The sequence below is a fragment of the Solea senegalensis genome, linkage group LG13 (assembly GCF_019176455.1).
Source record: "Solea senegalensis isolate Sse05_10M linkage group LG13, IFAPA_SoseM_1, whole genome shotgun sequence".
Lineage (NCBI taxonomy): Eukaryota > Metazoa > Chordata > Actinopteri > Pleuronectiformes > Soleidae > Solea > Solea senegalensis.
This window is the reverse complement of record NC_058033.1, coordinates 19,349,581-19,373,339: the sequence shown is the minus strand read 5'-3', so window position 1 is coordinate 19,373,339 and position 23,759 is coordinate 19,349,581. Positions and strand designations below refer to the sequence as shown.

Here is a 23,759-nt window from a genome sequence, read left to right as displayed (position 1 = left end):
TAAACGTACAGTATATACTGAGGCTATAAGAATGTGCAATGTAGAGCACAACCAAGGCAATCTGATGAAAAACAAAAATGAGTTGTCACAAACTTTATAAACACACCTGAGCAAAAAGTCGGGTTGAAGTTGTGAAATGTGGAAGTTCAAAGTTCACTTGGCTCGTTTTTATGAACCAAAAGGAAAACACACGCCCCCAGGATGTCCATATAAGGAGTTGTGTATTATTCCCACAGCAATTTAGCACCTGCACTGTGAGCACCAAGGGTTAAACTTCCTGGATTAAAATCCACATCCACACGCATTGAGAATAAATACGACGTACGGGTCACTGTACAGAATATCTTGTTTATTAGTTGCACTCATACATTTTGAAAATGACTATACTGTACTTTGTATCTAAACACTCTCAGATGAATGATATTGTCTCTAAAGGCAGCCATAGTTAACAGGACCTCACACCTGGGACACAGGGCAACTCTCACAGGACTGGATATTTACTTCTTTGAGTCACATTGAAGTAAATGTTTAGTTTAAAAGCCGGACGAGTGTTGAAAGACGGGGTTCACGAGAATCTTTATCGACATTGTACAGGTACGACAAACTCTATACCGTTCCTAAACGTGTAGTGAGACTTGCTCTGTGTTGCAGGAGTTTGGTCAAGCTGCAGAGCTGACTTTTTAATTTGATAATGTTATACAACTGTAGAGGAACAGCAGACACTATCGACACGTTTGTGCTTATCTTTTTGTGTTTTTTTTTTTTGAAGGTTTCTCTTTTTTTCTGTTAAATATCAGTATTTGACATAATCATTTTCACACAAACAGACTAAGTGGAATCTGTTCTGTATACCAACATGCTCACAATGTTTAACCATATTTTCTTTTTTCTTTCTTTCTTTTTTTTTTTTAAGTCAGAACAACATACATCAAAAACAGACGCCCCGTTGTTTTACCGTGGTGGTATCGGACAATAATGCATTTTTCTTTGCAGGCTCTTTAAAGGCAGGAGGGGAAAACAATAGGGCTGGCACACATGACCACAGGGTTTACTTGCAATATAGAACTAGAACTTCAGAAAAAGAAAAGAAAAATCACACTGTCGCCTGGCACTCCAAAAGAACCCAACAGAAACTGACAACGTGAACATCGCCGCTTTCTCTTCTCCGTCTAACACAGAAGACACTCGTTCTTTAGCAAAACATTTACATTTGTTCATTTCGTGTCTCACGGAACTCAATAATGGTCTAACATGCTCTAGGGTAGAAATCTGAAAATCTTGATCTACAATACAACAAAACTCTCTCACAATCCTCACATTAGTATTATTATTATTGTTATTATATTGTGGCTGTGTTGTGCATTATTAACGCAGTTGTTTCTCTTTTTTTGAAATACTTTCCTGTGTGATTTTTTTTTATTAACTTTGTACATTGTGCAAAAAACAGCGGTAGTTTCCTCGAAAAGGCCTCCGGGTGTGCGATCCATTTCACTGCATGTCTGTTCAGCAGCATTTCTACTCGTGTCTAACGTCTATAGTTCATTACCAGCGACGGATCCCGGCTCACTATGTCACTGAAAGTAAACAAACCCAAATGTCTTTTTCATGACGGCAGGCAAAGTCGAGCAAACAGGATCATGACAATATTATCCACTGTTTCCCCTGAAATGAGTGTGACGTGTGCGAGATAAATATGACATAAAATCTCTTTTATGAAAGGATATTTAAATAACTATGCAATGATGATTGACGATGCAGTGGTTAGAACACATAATATTTGTACGAGTAACTGACAACGCCCTTCATCAGCGGGGAAGAAGGTCACGGCGCTCACACCATAGCAAAAATAATAATAAAGTAAGCCATTGCTGTTTGTTACTGATTGGTTTGAACCTCAATTGAATGGAAAAATGTGTTGAAATTAACATTTTTGGTTCAGGAAATTCAAACCACTTTTAGTAGATTCTTGAATTTGATAAAAGACGATGTGTTTTTCTTTTATTGGTACAGTACTGAATCCTAACATGCATCAAATCAAGGAGTGATGTCCTCTGTACTTGAATAACTAGCACATATAAGTCCTGATTCTCAGCTTTGCTTTCACCGGAGGGTATTTACATCCTTTTTAGATGAATGGTGTATGAAATATGAACCTTTAGATATGAATAATTTGGTGCTTGGTGCTGCTCATCCTTGTCTCTTACCCTGTAAGGCCTTTGCAGCAGCTGTCTTCGCTCTCCTTCACCCACTCTCTCCATCATCACCACCAGTTGGATCACAGACAAATGATAAACTTGATCAGGCACCAACACTGAAGTATAGAATATACTTTGGAGTCTTGCCTGTAGGCGCAGAGTCATTGTCCCGCTACACTATCCTAGCTGTGAGAGGGGGAAACAAAAGTTTTACACCATATGGTTCAAGTTTAGAAGTTAACAGTCAGCACTTTCACCCTTTTAAAAAAAAAATAATAAATCCACTCCAATGTTCTGGAGTGCAGTGCCAAAACAGTGTGTGTGTGTGTGTGTGTGTGTGTGTGAGAAATCACTGTCCTCACACTTTCTGAATGTGCTGCACAATAACAAAAGCTCCAGGGTCACAGCTAAACATTCTGAGTTGTGAACCTGCTTCTTTTTCTTTTCCTATAATGTTCTTGAGCCATGTGATCGATCCATTGATCGATCGATTGATTGCAATCCAGCTGCTGAAAGGTCTTCGGTTACCGACGACTTTCTCCTACGAGTCGGTCGACAAATGAGCAGACGATCCGTTTGTGACACTTTTCACTTATAACAAAGACTGATTTATCGTTTGTTATATATATATATATATGTATATATATATGTGTGTGTGTGTATGTGCTATAGGCGTGTATAATTTCTCCCTCGTCTCTAATGTCCCTCGCGCTCCAGATGATGAAACAAGAATGCCTGTGTTACATTAGCGCGAGTCTACTACATCACCGGGAACAGAGTAGCTGTCATGCCTCATGGGTTTGCATGTTATATACAGAGCGGAGTATAATACATTATTCTGGTTATGTGTGATTTATGGTGGTTACTTACACAATGATGTGTGTTATCAACTTAAACGGATGAAATGAAAATGTACTATTCCAGCAATGTAGAAAAATAAGTCATATTCATGGTATCGACGTGAGGACAATGGTTGTTTTTATATCTAGCACCTATTGCAACCATATAACAGGGTATATATATATATATGTATATATATTATAATAACTGTAACAGACAACGTTGAATGTGTGTGGAAATCTCCTGAAGTGCTTCTCTTACAGGGCGAATAGTTAAGGGGGAAACATTTAATTCTATATTAATTCAAAAAAGAGCTTTTGAATAGAAAAATAAGTGTCATAAAACATTTGTAGTCATCTTTTTTTATTATTATTAACATATCAGGATAAATAAATTGAGTGTATATATAATGTATATTTCTATTTAATTACTCTGGAGTGTTTTTAGATCAAATGGAATTGTAAGTCGTTTGTGCTTTGCAAAAGCTGATTGTTCATAAATCCCAACTTTTCCTCAATCCATTATGTTTAAAACTTTTATAATTCAACGTTTTTTTGTCGTAGCCGTCGCGTCGTTCATTAATACCTTGCTTTGCACCTGAAGCTATGATTAACAAACACGTTTACACGTGAGCACTTAAACTTTGCAAAACATATTAAAAATCTAATCTTTCATACGGCTGATGTGACATGCGGGTTTGATTCTTTTTTTTCTTTCCTCTGCAGCACTTCACGTAACGTAACGCCGTGCCTTTTATCTGAATTACAAAAGACACTTTAACATGTTAAACTCTGATGCCTTTTTTGTTTTGATGATTATACAAGTTCAATCCTTTTAAATCTCCTAAAACAGAGATCGCGATATCAGTTTCCGTACCTTTTTTAAAGTAAACAACTTCTAGTATATCATTATTATTATTATTACTCACACATGTACATGTCATTTTAAATAAATTCTGAATTGATAATAATTTGAAAGCACACATTTTAAATCTTTGTTTGCCACATGTTGCATTAAATCCCTTTGACTGTAAATGAATACATGAATAACGGTTGGTTTTCCAGTGGAAAGATGAACAGCTTGTCGTCATCAGTCACCCAGAGGCTTCATTAATAACTGTAAACAAGAGCCACCAGCGATCGGCTCCATCAACTGACCCCGTCGTCAATAAATATCGATGACCGCCGCTCGGCGTAGAAAGAATCCGTGTGTGTTTGACAGCAAATGAAGCAGTCCCATCCTCTTCTGTCTGTATTTACTGCACTTGTCACAGTAGGCATGGTTTAAGTCACCTCACCGATCGTTTGTGTGCAGTAATGAGGGCGAGGGTAAATATTTGTGATATAAATGGGGAAGAGTGTGTGTGTGTGTGTGTATTTATGTCGAATCAGGACTTTTCTTTATTGAGCCTTTGTATTTCCCAACGGTGTGGTCATCAAATCAAATCCTTGACTCTAACTTCCCTCACACGCTAACCTGGGTATTGGGTATTGCCCAACATCTCGCTGACGCAGCAAAAATCGATGCGGCGCACAGAAATTTGATTCACTCGGGGGGGGTGCGTGCATGTGCATGTGCATGTGCATGTGCAACATCAATGGAATTATAAGAAGAAAATGAATTGAAGTGCTGATGAAATCGTAACTCCTTCTGCACCGGAGATCCGCAGATGTTGCCAAAACAAAATAAAAAGTGAAGTAATTGACCCACCTGTTTACACTCCACTGGCAGCGGAGAGCTCCAAGTGTATTTAGAGCCCTGTCGGGACGGCATGCATTATTAATAGGTCCTAAACAGCAAAAACTGTGACCTCTAGGCCGCCTGGGTGCAAGTACATTCACACACATAAACACTCACGTTCACATACTTGATCAGTGTTTTTTTTTTGTCTTTACGGAGTGAGACTGCAGCTCCTCTGATGGACGCCAGTGTGTGTGTGCATTTGCTAAGTCTTCGTTTGGTTGTTTCAGTTCATAAAGGATGTCTTATTCCCCATTTTGATTGGTCGTTAAGGATAAACTGCTCAAAGCACATACGGACAGTACACACAGAGGGCCTAACCTACACACACACACACATAGATACGAAGAAGTTTGATGCTTCCTTCTTTCTTTGTTTAGCCTACCGCTCCACCGCCCAGAATCTGGAGTTAAATTTTCTCGACTGATTTGTTGCAAAAATCATAATCAAAAAAAATGTAAACTGATCCTTGGCCTCGCGTTTCCGCCGCTTTTCCCCGCCTCAGAGGCGATACTTCCTCAGCAGGTCAGCCTGCCACATGTACTTCCTCTCGGGGAACCTCTCGGGGATCTTGATCTTGCGGTAGTCTTGAATGCACTTTTCCAGTTCCTCCTCCACCGTCGGCTTCTCTTTCACCGGCCTCTTCTTGCAGCTGCTGGTGTCGCGGGAACTCGCCGTAAGCGTGCGCAGCAGGTCGCTCTTCCGCCGCTGTTCGGACTGCTGGATCATGGAAACGGGGCCCTTTTTCAGTGGCCTGTCGAGGGTTTGGACATTGGCGTGGGGGTGTTGCTGACGGCTGACCGGCCCACGGATGACTGTTCCCTGTGGGGAGCTGGCCTCTGAGTGGCTTTCAGAGCTGGAGGTGGAAAGGTCGTTAAAGGAGGTGCCACTCTCGCCTTCACCGTCACCCTTGTGGTTCTTGCAGCAGCAGTCACATGGAGGGGACGACCAACGTGAGGAACCACCTGGAACGAGAGGAAAGCAGAAGAAACTGACATTACATCCTTTGCGGAGCTTGTTTTTCTTTTTTCTTTTTTTTCCACCATCATTTCTTTCCTTGTGGCCAGTCATCATGAAGGGATAATGAGACAGAAGCACAAAGAAGAGGCACAAATTAGACTGCCAGGAGGATGAAAAAGTAAGAACACTGACGACGACAGACAAAAAGACAAAAAAGTCAACTAATGCCAAGTGACTATCGCGTAGAACAAAGAGACGTGACATCGGGGACGACTGGCTTCCTTCCAGTCTAATCATGGAAATAAGCTGGCTGCCCGGGTGACAAGACTGCATTGTTCAAAAACCTATACCCTCTGAAAAACGCTTCTCAACCGCACAGTGTGCACAATTTGTTCCGTGTGCATTTACAGTGCGACACGGATGCCTGTTGTCCTGCTTACCTTCACTCAAAAATGGCCCGTAAACCCACAAATGCATTTATGAATGGACAAAGCACTAAAGCAGTCATGCTAGGGCAATAGAAAAAGCACCCAGGTATATATATACATATATATATATACATATATAGTATATATATATAATCATCACTGAATGGAATCACTTGTCCACCGTAACCTCTGTGCGAGCACACAGTGGGCTGAAAGATTCAGAGAAACCAAAAGTGGCACCGCACCTCTCACTGCAGGAAACAGCCATTTATTTTTCATGCTAACCTCCTGAATAATTGAAGGGGTATCTGTTGCTGATGGACTCCACTCTGTTTCGTGTGGAAGAGAGATCAAACCGCCCCCCGAGGCAAACACGTGGACGTGCAACGCTGCTGCCCCCGCGTATGATTTTTCGAGCCCCGCCCCTTTTTACCACACACACACAAAAACAGCAGCTCTCTGTGCGTCTTCTATTCATCAACTTCAATAGCACCGCCGCTCCTTTTTATGTGCTACAGAGCAGCGCGAGACTATAAATAACGCGGCTTAAAATAAATGTCTCCTGCTTTTAATTCGCTTTGTCCTCGGCAGCCTATTTGGCCCGTTTGTGGGGACGCAGCGGAGCAGAAGTCGCTCCGTCCGACCACTTTGTTTGTTTGCAACTCTCGTGAATGCCTGCGACGTATCTCCACCGCTGTACATTAATGAGAGTAGAAATAGAAGGAATGACACTGATTACCACTGTATACACATACTCACACTGCCTACTGTATATGAACGTCAGTCATCAAAGGCAGTGACAGAGTACAGGGGGGAGGATATCTTTGATTGCCACTGGCATTTATCGCTTTCATGTGTGCGCACAAATAACACACAGAGGCCTGAGACCAATGCACCATGGGTATTATTCGCTAATAGAAATGTATCATGCTAAGATAGTTGCAGACAGGAATAGACAATGTAACCCAACCGTATACGAGGTGTTAATCTATGTCAGTCTGAGTGAAAAGGGGAGTCTTTTAATTGATGAGATGCAGCCGTAGAGTTGGTGTTTTTGTGAAAAATGGCCCCAGACTTTGGTGAATTGTTCAATCTGCCCGTCTGTGAATGTGCTGATGGTGTGAGTGAAGCGGCCGTGACAAATGTCCTAAAGACAGAGTCTCAAAGTGTGTGAGTGCGTCCGAGTATGTGTTTGTGTGTCTGATGTGTCGCATTGTGATCAAACGTCGGCGTTTCTCTGTAATTACACAGACCCTCAAGTCTTGACAGTGACGTGTCACTTCGTTGCGCGGATATATTGTAAATGGCCATTAGCTTCCACTAGCGCTAAATACTGCCAGGTGGGGATGTGATTTATCATTTTGACCGATTCCATTTTTCTGTCACGCCTTTTTGCAAACCATGTGAGAAAGAGACTGTGAAATTATTCAGCTGAGGACATCGTTTACGGGGGAATTTCAAATCCACATCGTAGTAATTGAGATTCTTATAATAATAAGTCGCAGAGTGGTGTCTGCGTGCTCATGCACACAGTGTTAGTCTAATTAGTTTCCTAAAAGGATGCATCAGTATGCGGCGTTGATGCTTTGTAACACATCCCAGTTCTATTTGTAAAACCAACGGTCTTCGATGATAGAGGTGAAGGTGAAAATGTGTCGCACTGCATTTTCCTCATTCATACAGAATCAAGTATATGTATTCAGATTCATTTTTTTCCCCTTTTTAAAAGTATTTGACATTTCGTAGATTTTGATCTCAGTCAGTGAAATTGGCCTCCAAATTCAGCCTGTGTTGACACTTTCAAGGTGCAATTTTCAGTTTACGAGAGTTCTCGCTCTAATTACGGCTCAAAACATGCACCTCAACCTTGACATACACAGACACCTCTAATCCAATTTTGCTTAACCATGGCAGAATGATGCAAAGTGGCAGCACGGCCCAGAGCCTCTTGATTTACGCCCGCCGAAGGTGCCGTAATTAAAGGTCAAGGTTTCAGAGTTTGAAAGGCTATAGGTGCCGTGCACAAACTGTTTGATTTCAATTACATTGAGGAGAAATGACACTTGTTGTTAATGAGTGGCTCACAGGAAGTCCGCGTTCATCACTCAGGTGGACGTTTGTAATTAAACATTTGCGCGTTCTTCGGCGCGCGAGGTCATTTGAACTGCGGGGATTGTGATAAATTCCCCCTGCTTCGTGCCTGAACACTCAATTTAAGAGTCGCAATATCTTGTCCGTGTACAGTTCATTCAGTAATTTGGCACATTATGTCGAACGTCATGTTCTACAACAGGTAATGTGCGTGTCTGTTTTATGACACAAACATAATTATCAAAGAGAAGGGACAATTTTCATGTCTCGTCATCAGCTCTGTAAATACCATAAATGTGATATTTTGGTGACTAAAATCTCCTCCGGAATCATGCGCTCATTCAAAAATAGCATGCGGTTTATTGTTCATAGCGGTCTGGAGATGTCTAAGGGAAATGGCATCTCCCCTTCCTGTCAATCACACCCACGCACATGTCAGCGTCTTTTGGAGAGGTGTAGAATCAATCACAGGAGGTGAGGAGGAGGAGGTGTAGCTATACTGCGAGAATGTGCCTGCATTCTAAAGGGGTAACTTGTGATACTGCTAACATTTTTGAATCCTGACGTCTCGGCTGCTTGTGTTCAATGGAAACTGAATCATGTTGGAGATGTATTGTTTTCTTGGAATTTCATTTATATTTAATTTCTTCCATTATGCATTAGTCTTTTTTTTTTTTTTTAGACAGCGGAGGCAGAGTGGCACTTTTTTAAGACAAAATGAAGTATCTGACCAATGTACTGCATTGTGTGGAAGAATGAATACGTTAATTAAATATAAATGGAATAAATCAATGATGGACCCCCGCCTTTCACCCTATGTCAGCTGAGATTGGCGCCAGCGTCCCCCGCGAGCCTCATGTGGAGGATAAAGTGGGAGAACGATGAATTAATAAAGTTGATAAATAACTGAATAAATAACATTAGCCTTAAAGTTGTGCGGTGGTTAATCAATACTTGACCTTTTAAAGTTAAAGCTATTGAACTGGGAGGAACTAAGACGGTATTTCCACTCATTAAGCAGTCTATACACAGCATCATGTAATGACCGTTGGTTTGCACAGGACTTGTTTGTTTTGTGTGTAATTGCTCCTCAGTCAGTGTCAGCATGTGTGCGATGTTTGTGCAGGTCCATGTTGTGCAGGACCCCATGGCCTCCCGCGCTCACATGTGAAGATAAGGTCACACTTAGCGTGTGCACACTTGTACATGTACATGCACATGCCACTTTGCCATGTACTGTAGAGTTTGTGGTGGTTGTGCCATGTGAAAGCCAGATGTAGGTCAGTGTGTGTGTGTGCGCGCGCGTGCCTCACAACAGCCTCCTTTCCTCCCCATGCGTCATACATGATGTTGTGTGGTTTGTGTGTGTGTGTGTGTGTGTGAGGGAGAAAGAAAGAGAAGTGTGCACTGAAAGTGTGCGTGTTGTGCATGGCATGTGCCTGCCTAGGGTCATCCTCCAGTGTGGAAGTGACATTGTCCTTGAAATGATCCGCATGCCGTAGGGCAGAGAAAAGGGAGGCCGGTGTCAGGTGGGGTTCCCGCTCATGTCATCAGAGGTGTTAGACTGTCGGCTGTGCCTCTGGCCAGCATCACTCACTACACAAACTCCTGCTTTGTGTGTGTGTGTGTGTGTGTGCGTGTGTGTGTGCGCGCTGCGTTACGCTCAATGTGCTGCAGTCGATTCATGTGATCTCATGTTGTTTCTCTTCCAGAGGGAAGAGGCAGGTGGTCTGACCAAAGTCTAATGACAGTCACCTGCTATTACACACACACACACACGCACGCACGCACACACACACACACACACTAATACACACAAACAGACTATGAATTGTGACAGGTGCTCCTGGCTCTGCTGTATTGATCTCTGCAGGGACATCAACAACTTGTCTCTGCCATGGTCAGCTGGCCGGGGCTGACCTGACTGCACTCACAATTAAATGGAATAAACACACAAACATACTATGCACAAAAAAAAAACAACAAAAAAAACATCCATCACTTATTTTCTGTGGTCAATTTAATATAATTTCCTCAAATCATGTGTGACTTCATTTTCTTGAATACTCACACACAGTTAATTTATGCACACTGACACGCACACACACACTCGCCTTGACAGCACCCCACCATCTCCCTCTCTCTACACCCCAAACCACACACACACACACCTTCTACCTCCCTTAATGCCTGTATCGATGCGTTGGTGCATCAGTGGGAGTGTATGGACGATTGCCCTCTGATTGATTTCTGTCATACAGCCTCTCAGCACCCGGATGCTGTTCACCGGAGATAAATGATGTTGGCACAACAAAAACAAATAAACCTCTTCTATCTCTCACTCTCTCTCTCTCTCCCTCTCTCTCCTACCTAAACTGTGTTGTCTGCATCTGTCCCGCGCGCTACCGCTTCCCTTTCTGTCTTCCTGTCTCCTCCTCAGTCTCTCTCCGTCAGATGTTTCCCCCATTAGTTGCTCTCTCAGTTCATTCTCTCTGGCTGTCAGTCCTTATTTCCCTCCCTCTGGCTCGTCAACAGCCCCGAAGAGTTGTTGATATGTGTCAGATTCGTGGAGACACTTCAAATCTGCTCATCAACCGTTTCCGGAAATAAAGGAAGCTATTGTGAATCTCACAAAAAATATCTGCATTAAAATGAATTGTATGCGCTTCTGTTTGAGTGTTAAACATTGGCACATAGCAGTTGAAGCATCAAAGAATTCACAGCCTCACATGAATTGATTATATCAATTAATGTTGACGCAGTACTGACCTTATTTTATACCATTATTTTACGAATTTTGCAAAAAAACGTTAAATTTATTGTTAACAATGGCTCTTTTACGAGGGCTAAAACCTCAAAATTACACCTACATATTTAAGGTTAGTAGTAACTCTATCACACAAACGCAAGATTATGTTTTCTGATGCTCTACAGTATGTTCATGTTTTCTATCACTTATATATTATAAGCCTGTCTATAAGCCCCTTTCTCTTTACTGCATTGGTCTTAAATCATTAAGTTACAGTACAATATAGTTTTTCCACTTCTTTTACGATCAGACGCCAAGTGGTTTACGTTTTAAAACTGAATTATTGATGGATTTTAACCCTCTCTGATGGCGTGACCAGAGGTTCACACCTTTTTGTAAAAAAGCTAGAAAGAATGTGTTGCTACCCGGAGCATTAGACAAATGTGTAGCACGAAAGTGAATCTCCCCAAAGAGGGAATAAAAATACACAAGCCAGACTCTGTGAGATTTGCTGGGCATGTAAGTCTATTCTCAGCTCCTGAGCTGATATTACTGCCATAAAATGGATGGTATTTTAAATGCACTGCGGGTCCACAAAGTCACGAGGCACAACACTCGCGTCGCCACAGGTTAAATGTGATTAGGTGTTTATCCCGACAAGGACATTCTTCCTTTACATGCCATCCTCCATTGAAAGGTCACAATAACAGCAATTACAGTTAGCGGTGACGTTAGCATGACAGATGCTGCTTCAGTCAGAATCGTGAACAGGCAGGGCCTCGCTTTACATCCCAGCACTCGGGTTGTAAATGTGTCACATATTGATTGAACTGTCCCCGGCTCTGGCTGACAAAAATATCCGCTGTCAAATGGAACTTGTGCACATTAAGAATAAAAAAAAAACATGCAGGTTTTTAAGCAGATTGTGCCGTCTTATTGCAACGTTGGTATATTGGATAAGCATTTGCACATCTTCATCCTCCCCCATCTCCCTCTCTTCCGTCTGTCTGTCTTTGATGGTGCATAATTAGTCCCTGGCAAGGCAACATAAAATAATGTGCTAGACTTTCTTAAAACAACCAACTCTTCGGCTGTATTTAAAGACCGTGTGCCTCGGTAAGTACCTTCCCGCACTGGTGCTTAGGTGAAATGCGTCGCTCCTCCTTGACCAGGTGTTACGTTTCACTTCAGAGAGTGACACTATGCAGAGACAGGGTATTTTTTTTTGCAGTGCTTAAAGGCAAAATAATCCAAAACAGTATGAATGCGTAGTCTGTTAGTGTACATGTTTAAATCACCATATGTTGCACAAGCAGGCTGTCCTCGCTGACTACATGAGGCACTTTGGCAAATTGGCACAACTTCCAACTTCTACATTACATTACAAATGTAATGTAGTTCTGGCTCTGGCTTTTTCTTTTTTAAGAAACTGTTCTTAAACGGAAGTTGGGGAGAACAGGAACTCACAAAGCAGGAGGAAAGGGAAATGGTAAGAGAAGGGTTTTAACTAAGAACTGACTCAATAGACAAGGTTTGTTCTGTCCTCATTACAAGATGGGGAAACTAAATGGCTACAGGCTTGGTGAAATGTTACTCTTCTGATGACAGGGTCTTGTCATACTTTTCACATCTAAATGTGTGCGCAGACGAATTCCCACACACCTCCACTTTGATTCCAATGCTCCTCATAGTACATTTTCTTGTCCAGTTGACGGCACGCTCTCTCTTTTTTAGGGCAAAAGAGACAACAAAGAAGTCGGCACTCAAAGAATACAAAGGGCGAGAAACTGTTGCCACTAAAATGAAACGTGCGTTCATGCGTGCACATGAGTAAGAGTGGAACTGCATGTGGAAATGGAAGTCATATCGCTATGGACACAGGTCCACAGTAACTAAATGACTTGTCTCTAATTTTAAAAGGCACCAGCCTCTGTCAGCATAAATTAATAATACAACAAACAACAGATTACTTAAATAAATAAATAAATAAATCATCATGATGCAAATGAAAAATCCATTTTTTGTGGCACTAAGTGAACAGTGAACACAACCACCTCCTCCCTCTCAATTAGTCTGTTTACGGTGTTTATAATTAAAACGTGTAAATTCCAAATAGAGACCACAGCATGTCTTGAAATCGATTTGTAGCTTTTCATAGAATTATACTGAATATAAAAAGGTCATAGTGTGAAATCTGACATGCATGAACCAAATCACTTATTATCTCCAGGTCTTTTTGCAGCATTCCATCAAACCACAGAGCTCTCAAGCATTCCTAAATAACTCTCATTACAATTTTACCTTTGTGTCATCGATTGAAATCATCTTCCTTTTAATAAATTTTTTCCATTTCAGTTATTCTTTAAATATGTTCTTGCCTTTAGGATGGTGCATATCAATGTGTGAAGTAAATAGCTGCATAACATAGATGTAAAGATTAAAAGTGACCCCTCAGAGTTGACATGTTATTAAAAGAAATTAGAGCGAGAAGCATAAATACAGCTAATGCGGCAGCCATACACTGGCAGCAGATTTTTTATTTTTTCCTTTTTATTCATTTCAATCAGCAAATGCAATAGATATTAGGTCAACTTTAAATTTAAAAAGATTTCTGCAGCCCAACAATTTGCTTAAGTTTCAACAATATGTACTTTAAACATAACTAAACGAAGGCCAAGTTATTATCTACACAATATTAATGAGCACAAATTACGTCTTTACAGGTGTATAGGTGTAAAAATCCTTTTAAAAAATCCAAAGGACTTTTATTTTGTCAAGTTTCCAACACTTGAACATCTGTACAACACGCGAGGTTGTGTACAAACTACAGTTGTGTATAATGACATGTGTGGCGCACCATATTGCTCCCTCACAAACATAAATACTCTGGCACAGTGTTCGGTGATGAATTATCTGAGCCGACGATGTCGTCCGCAAACATACAGGCTGTAATCTGCAAAAACAATTGCGGGAGCATTATCTCTGTCCGTGCAGGTCGTGCAGCCGCCGCTATCTCTGTGCAACTGTCTAAACAGAGTCTAAACAGAGTTTGCGCTCTATCGTTAGCGACGTCCACGCACTACAGATTACTGTAAATGAACGTAGTAATCCATTTATAATTGCATGACTTCTGGAATATGACATTGCTCAATTTCATTGTAATCCCACTAAAATCATCAATCATCTTTCATAAGATGACATTTTTTATTTGTACTCGCCATTAACAACTCGCCATTGATCGTTTCTCTTTTCCTGTTCCCTCTAAATCTGTGTTTCATCCATGTTGGATCAATCTCTCGTCTGACTTACCCCTCTCTGACAACAGAGAACATTTACAGATGTAAGAAGTCATACTTGAGGAAAAACCACATCAGGAGAGGGAGAGGTTAGGTGGACAAGTGTGTAAACTACATTTCCAGGTTGAAACCTCATAAAATTGTACTTATTGTAACCCAACGTATGACCTAAACCTGTGTTTCTATGACCCAAACATTGACCGAAGTGGAAGAAGTGTAGTATTTCTCCTGCTATAGGAAGGAGCTGCCCGCAGGATGTGCTCCTATGTGACATATTAGGGAGAAGCACAGCAATACGACCTATACTTAGACCCTTGAACCAATATCCAATATAGTTTGCATGTGACGGATGGCTTGAGCTATGTATAGGCCTAACCCACCTCATCTTATAAAACATTCATGCCTCCTTCTGTGCTCAGTGGCCCGTATATCAGTTACACCTACTTATTAGCAGATAACACCCTCCTTTAGCCTGCAGACCCTCATGGATACCTGGAGCCAGCAGGACTCAGCGGTGTGCAGGGAGAATCATTTGGCATGTCATGCTTGACATTTCCTTTAGATGTTTCCGTCCACGCGACTGCCACCAACTGCTGTTGTTTTTTTTTTTGGTTTGTCACTCACGAGAGATTTCGGTGCAGTGGAAATCCCACTAGTAATGATAATGCAATGTTCAGTAAATGAAGTCACACGTCTTTGCCTCTAAACGCTACGTGCACGAGTGTCTGCACGGCTGAGCGGCTTATAACAATAAAGGGGTTGAAGCACATTGCCTTATTTATTCATGCTGTTTTCTTTTCCGTTTGTGGCAAAAAGCATTTGTGCGCTTGCTCACTGAGAGCTAATGACAATGCATCGTATCATCAGCTGTTTGGGCTCAGATTTGGGTCTGGACGCTCTCCAGAGAGTTGCCATGCACACGTGACTCGTGCAGCAGGACGTCGCCGAGGTGAAGCGCGTTCATCCAGCGAGGGTGCGGTGCCTGCCCTCAGCGTGCAGGAAGCACTTACCCATTCACTCACTTATCTATAGTTTCTCCTGCTGCTTTTTCACACAAGCTTCACTCTGATATTATCCAGAAATTATACTCGGGGCGCTGGCAAAAGAATCTCCGGAGGCATTTGCGTTCACTCGTACAGCCCCCGGCACAGTTGAGTGCATGTCTGAAAGAAGTTGCTCACGCTTACTGATAATACTTGTTTTTAATTTGTGAAACAAAATCTCTCTGCGGCATCGCATTCATACATAAAGAAGACAGGTCTGTTTTGTGTCGGTATGATAAATGTGTTATTGCCGTTGCCGCCTTTTGTGACCACTTGAATGTACAATAACCGGTTCATGGGAGACTGATTTCTTGCGAGTTTGCAGCTTAGCTTTTCAAGTGGGCAGAGAATTGTGTGGTGCCCGAACTGTGAGGGCTATAACAGAAAATAAACAATTCACTTTCTCTGAATCACAAGCTTCAGTGAGTTTGAAGCAAACACGAGCGATTCTGGATTAAGACGTAATCAATGTGAATGTGAATCGGTTGTTGGAGCGATGCAGGAATTGATCGTAAAGTAGAAGAATCAAAAGATTAAGAAAAGCTGTTGTCTCTGGAAGCTACACAGACTGAAAGGTGTCTGATCAATACAAGCCTTATCATGGTTGTAAATCCTCTCGCATCCTGGCAGGACTGTCTCTACTTGGCCCCTATATCGCCGATTCCATCAGGCTTGCTTTTTTTTTTTTTATTTGACCCGCATTGCTTTTAGGTAGGTGGCCACATAATCCACAATAGGTTTCCTTTGAGGGGAAATGCTGAAAGAGAAAAACAGATGTGATGAGCTCTGCAGAGATTTGGTCCGAGGCCAGTGAGGATAACTTTCAATTCAGGCATTAAGGCAGGTTTTCAGTGACTAAATCTCTTGTCTGATTTTCCCCGTGCAGATGGCCGTGCGAGTGCTTACTTATTAGCGTTTAACATCTCATCCTCATGAACTCAGTGAAAACAAAGCACTGTATGAGTTTGAGCACTTGCTTTTCAAGCTCTGCACCCACTCCAGGCGTCGACTCTATGTTGAGTGCCGCAGTTTGGAGCATCATCTGCAAATGACTTATCACGCTTGTCCCACTTCACCTGGAGTATTCCCAGCAGGGAGCGCTCAAAAAACAGAACAGGACAGGATGTGCAAGGAAAAAGCCCGACTGGTGAACCAAACGCAATAAGACTTTGCCTGAGGGGAAGTGACATTCTTTAACATAACCCACTGTGAATCTCTACATGTTTCTGAGCTACTGCGACTTGCAGCCTCATTTACCGTCATTTCTTCATTTAAAATGTGCAGTTGTTCCAGTTCCCTGACACTCAACCATTGTCTTATCCATTTGCAAGCGTTTTTTTTTTTTTTTTAAACTGAATACATCATTTTTCTCTGCGTGGGGCGGCTCTCTCTGCAGTCGCAGCTGCCTCTCCTCTCGTGACGCTCACAAAAAGATTACAGGCAGCAAGGATAGAAATTAGGGGAAAATGGAAAAGCAACAGCTTGAATAAATCTTAAAACCACAATTTGCTAGTGGCTGATTATGTGTGTTTGTGTGTTTCTCAGGTCGAGTTGTGGGGACATAAATCTGTTTACACAGCCACATTACGGGGTCAAAATGCAATTCCCCATAATGTAAATTATTACATTTTAAGGTGAAGACATGTTAGGATGAGGTCAAAGTTAAGGTTAGACAAGTCTCAAGGAAATTAATGCAAGTCATGGAAACCAGACTGCGTCTTTGTGTGTGTGTGTGTGTGCGAACACATGCAACATTATGTTAGACACCATCAGGATATATAGGCCAAATCTGATTAGTCTTAATATCAGTGAGCGCCGTGACAAAATCAGACCGCCGGTTACCGACCGACACCAGTTCAAAGGCTGTGAAGCCTTGAAGGCAACGGCTTTGAAACAGGAGTTGGAACATGAGTGGTTTTGGAGAACCACAAGCTCTGGACAGCTTCCCATGGGCCTCATTAGGGACTATGCATGATGGGGAGATGGAGGAAGTGGGGCACAGTTAGCAAACACACACACACACTCGACACAAAAGCACAAACGTTCTTACACACACACACACATACATGACGACACACATACGCTGCTCCTCTCACTTGCCCAAACTTAATATATGCAGACACATAGTGGGGGGGGGGAGAGAGAGAGAGAGAGCGAGGCTAAAAGTAATTGGCTGTAAAGTGTCGTGTCAAGAATAGTGGTGCACACCATCCTGCAAACGGTGGAGACAACTTCAGTCAAATGGAGACTGGAAACAATGATAGTGTGCACTTTTAAGGTGTGCGATACTATCGTTTTATGTGTTTCTTTATTTAATTTGTGTGTTTTTGTAGTCGTGTGTGTGTGTGTGAGTGTGGGTCTGTGTGTGAGTGTGAGTTTGTAGTGGGTCATTAGCTACAACAGCTTTGGCTAATTGTGACTTTTAGAGCATCTCCACAGTCGATCTCGCGCTAAGTGTCATTAAGTCACTCGTCTTTTCACGCAGCTGGTGGGCGTGAGTGTCTACGTCTCAGTGTGTGTGCTTTATGTCTCTGTGAGGTCCAAAAAAAAAACCGGACAAACCTGTCTTTGTGAGGACATTTTGACCTTGTGGGGACATTTTAGGCTGGAACCCCACAACTTTAAAGGGCTTTTTCAGGGTTAAAGACCTGGTTTTAGGATTAGGAACTTAGTTGTGACGGCATTATGTTTATGATGTGTCCTCACTAAGATATAAAAAGTGTGTGTGTGTGTGTGTTGTGTTCATATACTGTGGACAGGCTGTATTTCTCGACACCCTACATTTAGCTCATCTGCAGCTCAGTGACAAAGCTCCATATGGTATCTCTCAGTTTTGTCTTCATGCACTCATCACTGTGTGTGATTTATGCTTTTTTAATGGGCAGGCACCCATTCACTCACTCACACACAGAAGGAATACAAATTATTAAAAACTCAGTGCACACCCACACACACACACACACCCCACATGTACCACTTTACTTTGAGAGGGGTTGACGACTTAAAAGGGAGTTATGATGAATTGATCTGTCAAGCTATACACAGACTATAATCAATAATCATTTAGTTAAATATCTGTGACTAAGTAAAACGAGTTACATGTACGGCTCCCTGTCACATTGACTGCTTTTATATCAGCTCTGCGTGCCATTGTGTATGCTTTGCTGTGAGAGATGAAAAAAGTATCATAACGTTAGTTAGTTAGTTAGTTAGTTAGTAGAAAAGTTGGCACGGATCAATATAACAAAATAAACCAACACAGCACATGTACAGATAATCAGAAAGTACAGGCAAATGTATCCTTCCAGTGATGCAAGTGATTTTGTTTAAACTACTTTATCCTGTTGTGTCCGCGTGATGATCGGAGGAACTGTGTCTTTGATGGTGGAACCAGTCTTTGATTGACAGACTGTTGCAGAAACATACACAACAGTGGAGCCTTTTCTCCCCTCACTCCTGTTTGGACTTTGCAAGGGAATCGGTGCAGAACTTAAGTAAGATTTTTTGTATAAATAACGGCCTTAAATGAGCTTCCTCCTGTTTCAAAGATGAGCGACTGCCACTGGTTTCAATCCGACTTTGATCTTGGTTGCCTTATCTCCACTGAAGGACAATCCTCACACTTCTACCAAGACATTTTGGACAAGGCTATGCTTCCAACTTTGTGGCAACAGTGTGACTGGGGTGACTGGGGAAAAGTCATGTTTTTTATTCCAACACCACTGTGACCCAGTGCACAAAGCAAAGGACTGTAAAGACATGGTCTGACAAGTCGACAAGAGTTTGGTGTGGAAGAACTTGACTGACCCGCACAGAGCCCCGCCCTCAACCCCACCGAGCACCTTTGGGATGAACTGGAACACAGATCGTGAGCCAGGCCTTCTCGTCCAACACCGGTGCCTGACCTCATAAATGCTCTACGGCAATATATATATATATATATATATATATATATACATATATATATATATATATATGTATGTATATATATATGTATATATATATATATATATATATATATATATATATATTTATACTATATATATATATATATATGTATATATATACATATATATATATATATATATACATATATACATATATATACATATATATATGTATATATGTATATATATATGTATATATATATATATATATGTATATATATACATATATATATATATATATGTATATATATATATATATATATATATATATATATATATATATATATATATGTATATATATATATATATATAAATAGTCCCTGTTGGTGTAATGGTCAGGTGTCCAAATACTTTCCCGTATGACAATTTTTTCCCGTGTGTAACAGTAATAGATGGAAATATAATGATGCACCGGTTATTTTGCTGGTAATCTAGAAGGTTGAGGTTTTGGTTGACATTTGCACATTTAATGTAACTTTTCGTTCCAATTCATACTAAAAATACAAGCGTCTGCATGTGCCAGTCATAACAGCATTATAAAGGCAAGTGTGGATGATTGTTTTCATCTTAATTGAGGGTTGGTTGCCTGCCTGTTGGTGGCAGGAGGCAGGTGCTGGCAGCTGAGTCTGCATAATGTGCGTGATGGATTTTGTGTGCCAGATGTCGCCACCCTTTAGCAATACTTGTGACTTTGCAAGACAACACGGGGGGAAATGAAAATCTCTCTGAATCATCCCCGTTGTTCTCTTTCACTGTTTTACGGTCTGTTAGCCATATGTTGCCTTTTTTCATGCTGGATCGTCGTCTGAAGACTCGCACTGGCCGCCTTAACCCTTTCAGCCACCCAGCTGTTCATGCGAGATATACCCACACCACTAATCTCCTAATTGGTAGGTAGTCTCAGCGATTACCTGCACAACAGCACGAGTAGAATCAATAAGAAATAATGCGTCCTGCTGTTTCTCTCTCTCCGTCTCTATTTCTCAGTTGTTCATTTTGCACTCTCTCACCCTCTTAGTATCCAAGGCAACGGCCATTCAACACTACGACGAAGTCAAACTTAATTTCATTTGTCATTATTACTGCCCTGTTGTTCGCCCCTTCAACTTCTCTGTATGTGAAATGCACTGCATGTGACACAGTCAGCACGCTTTGCTAAAATGCCTCTCGCTTCCCCGTCAGCATGGAACTAATACGTGGAAACATCTTAATCAGTGCCACTAATGTTACATCATTCACCGCGTGGCCCTGCATACTGTCGTGCGGCCTCTGTGATGAACAACCCTTTAATGGACTTTGATGAGAGCTGTTAACGGTGAGGACAGCGTGGATCATCGTGGAGGAGACTGGGAGAGAAAGCGAGATGGAGGTCAGATAACGTGTGGCTGTTTTTGCAAAATTAGGATTTTTCAGAGAGAGAGAGGAGAGAAGGAAAGATAAAAGCGTCTCTGGCTTCAGAGCTGCCCTCTGCTGCTGCTTTTTTTCCAAGTATGCAATAAGGAAAAGGTGATGATGATACTCATAATCAGCGTCATCCTAATTGTCATTGTCAGACATTCATTTAGCAGCAAATTAAAACGCCTCTGTGGACCAACACTTGCACTTTAAAAGAGCATTTTAATAACCGCACATTCATTCATTCATTCATTCATTCCAAAGACGCATGAATAGACTGCAATTTCTGGACCTTTGTCATGTTTGAGCTCCTTGAATATGAGCACGCATACGGAGCAAAATGAATGAATTCCCAGCGGAGGGTTGAATTATGTAGGGTTGGAAAATCTTATTTGAAGCCTTGCGGGGAGCGGCCCATTCAGATTAATCTCCTAAGCGGAGCCAGGAAACGGTGACGATCAGTGATTCCTGGCGCAAAAGCATAGCTTCATACTGCTGCCGTGGAAGAGCAAATATGCAAGTAAACAAATAAGAAATGATGGATGTTTTTTATTTCTTGGTAAATAAAAAAAAAAAAAAGGAATGATGTGATCATTCACTGCCTTCTTCTGTGCAGTAACTTGACAAAGTAACACCAATTCTGATGAGATTTGTGTTAAATTAAACTCATTTAGTGTCACATTCTTGAACAACACAACAGTGTCTTTCCCATATAATAATGAATGTAAAGAGTTAAATTTGCCACTCTGAGGTGTATCACTATTTACACAGCAGTAAGGTCAGTTGTGTTGTTTTCAAGGAGAAGTCACAGCCTTAGTGTCCTATATCACAAAGCCCCAGGTTTTAGTTTCAGCCTCGTGTGATTTACAAACTGCAGGATGCTCATGCACGGCAGGAATCGCTTGATCCTGAAGCACTGGAACTTACTGCTTACTGCTGCTTACCGCTGCAGAAGTTCCACTCGTAATCGTTTCTCCTCTAGAAATAAGGCCTTCGCAACCTTTTCCTGAACCTTCTCTCCTACATTATGTCCCCACCTCACTAAACTGCTTCCTCAGTTTTGATCACGTGCATATTAACGTAATTGTGCTTCAACCACTTGTTGGTGTTTTTTGCATAATAAGGAAATGAGGGTGATAAAGAGGTTGTGGCACAAAATGCACCTGCAGGAAAATAATTGTGTATTTATTTTATTAAAAAACACAAGTTACCCATTATGGAAGGTCTATTGCGATGGAAGCAATAGACCTCTATGATGCGTCGCTGTTGTGAAATGTAACCTGAGAGATATCATTACAAAGCATAATGTGAGAATACATGATTTTTTCTTTGTGAGACAGGGTTGTGGAGCCCCTAGAATGAGAAACACATTTTTTTCCCCCTCTACTCCCCGTTGTGTTACTTTGTCATTCGTCTGCTATAAACAACACAACACAATCCCTTCATTACAGACTGTTCGCCGTACACTATGAAAACAGAGAGCCCGGGGTGAAAAATATGCACGGGTTCCCGATTTGAAAAACCAGCAAGATAAACAGATGGAGAGCTCTTGATTAAAACAATGTTCCCAGTAAAAATATTTCCCTCGCACCGCTACCGCAGATGAACCACGAGTTGTACATCTCTGCATGTTGTGAGTAGAAGCTGCTTTATTTGGAACTGGCTGCTGAAACTCATGTTTGCACATGAAATTTTAATTGGGACATTTTCTGAGTTTCAGCCTTGTAATGTGTGAAAGATTTCCTGGAAAGTTCTTACTGTTCTTAAGGCCAATTAAAATACAGCATGCAAAATGGCCTCGAACGACCCTCTGGGTAGTCTAGACTAGACTTGTGCCGGAACGGCGTCACGGTCTGTCAGACCTTTTCAGGCAGAGCAGAAGATATTTACATACAGAGCCGGTGCTCCTGTATTCGGGGGTTAATCGCAGCATCTGCATCACCTCAGACTCGATCTGTCGCACTTGTAACCTGCAAAAGCCCTTTTTTTACTAACATGCAAACACGACTTGATATATTGTGCTCCGTATATTTAGCTATTAACTTTTGGCTTGACACGTTGTAAATATAAAATATTTTTATATTATATTTTATATTTTAAAGTATAGTTCCAAACTTAAAGGTGACATAGAATGCTTGTATCATACATATATGTTAGTTATGGAGGTCTACTTACATATATTAACTTGTTTTCATGATTAAAAATCTCCTAATCGCTGCAAACGAGCCGATCAAAATATCTCCTCACTGACGCTCTCGTCAGCCGCGCTGTTTCAGACCAAAACCACACCCCCAGAACGTGGACTGTGTTGTGATTGGCCAGCCAACGAGAGCTTTCCCACTGTCCTGTGATTGGCCAGGTACCTGGAAGTGACGTAATAGATAGGCCAGCTCTCAGATACACAGCTCCCCCTCTGGCACGGTGGATGCTCTGCATCTCAGCAGCTACAACGAGAGTAGTTCTTCTTCTTCTGCGGTTGAATGTACGCAACCGTGTGCACCAGGAGGCGCTACGGTGGTGAGGATTTTTGATGACGACATCAAATTAAGGAAGTGCCGATCCGCTTCGCAGAGCCCAGGAAAACAATACAACACTATTTTCTCAGCAGTGGCTGAAATGTTTGTTCTGAAACTTTAGGGTTTCATAAACGAGGTCATGACGCAGATACACACACAAACGCAGTGTTAATTGGAGCTTCCGGTCTATGTGGGCTTTAAGGAACAGTGTAAAGCACTGTTGCCACGACATGGTCCCAGCTCGGCTCGTGTCGCCTCCACGCGGTTTGGTTGGTTTTCCATCACAATATAGTACCTCCTAAACGTGGGGCGGGGTCATCACAGCCCAGCTGCAAGAAACTGCTGTTCGCTTTATACACGACACACACAAACTAGTGCCTCGTAAAGCAGTTATTCTCGATGTACTGAATCATTAGAATCAGTTCCGTCTGGAACAGTCTTTTGGTGAATGTAAATTTTACTTGTTCATAAAAGTTATGCACTTTGCATTTTTCAGTTTACTCTCTCGTCTCACCCTCTGCAGAAACACAGGTTAGTTCTATCATCTGACTGTTGTGTT

At 41.6% G+C, this 23,759-nt stretch overlaps 1 protein-coding gene across 1 annotated transcript in view; it reads right to left on the bottom strand.

Moving 5' to 3' along the window:
* Positions 1-328: 328 nt before the first annotated feature.
* kctd16b (potassium channel tetramerization domain containing 16b) overlaps positions 329-23,759 on the bottom strand; it is a 61,054-nt gene continuing 37,623 nt past the window's right edge. The window contains exon 2 of the mRNA XM_044042601.1: positions 329-5,740. Coding sequence (XP_043898536.1) covers positions 5,277-5,740 — 464 coding nt within the window. The 3' untranslated portion in view covers positions 329-5,276. The remainder of the gene's footprint in view (positions 5,741-23,759) is intronic.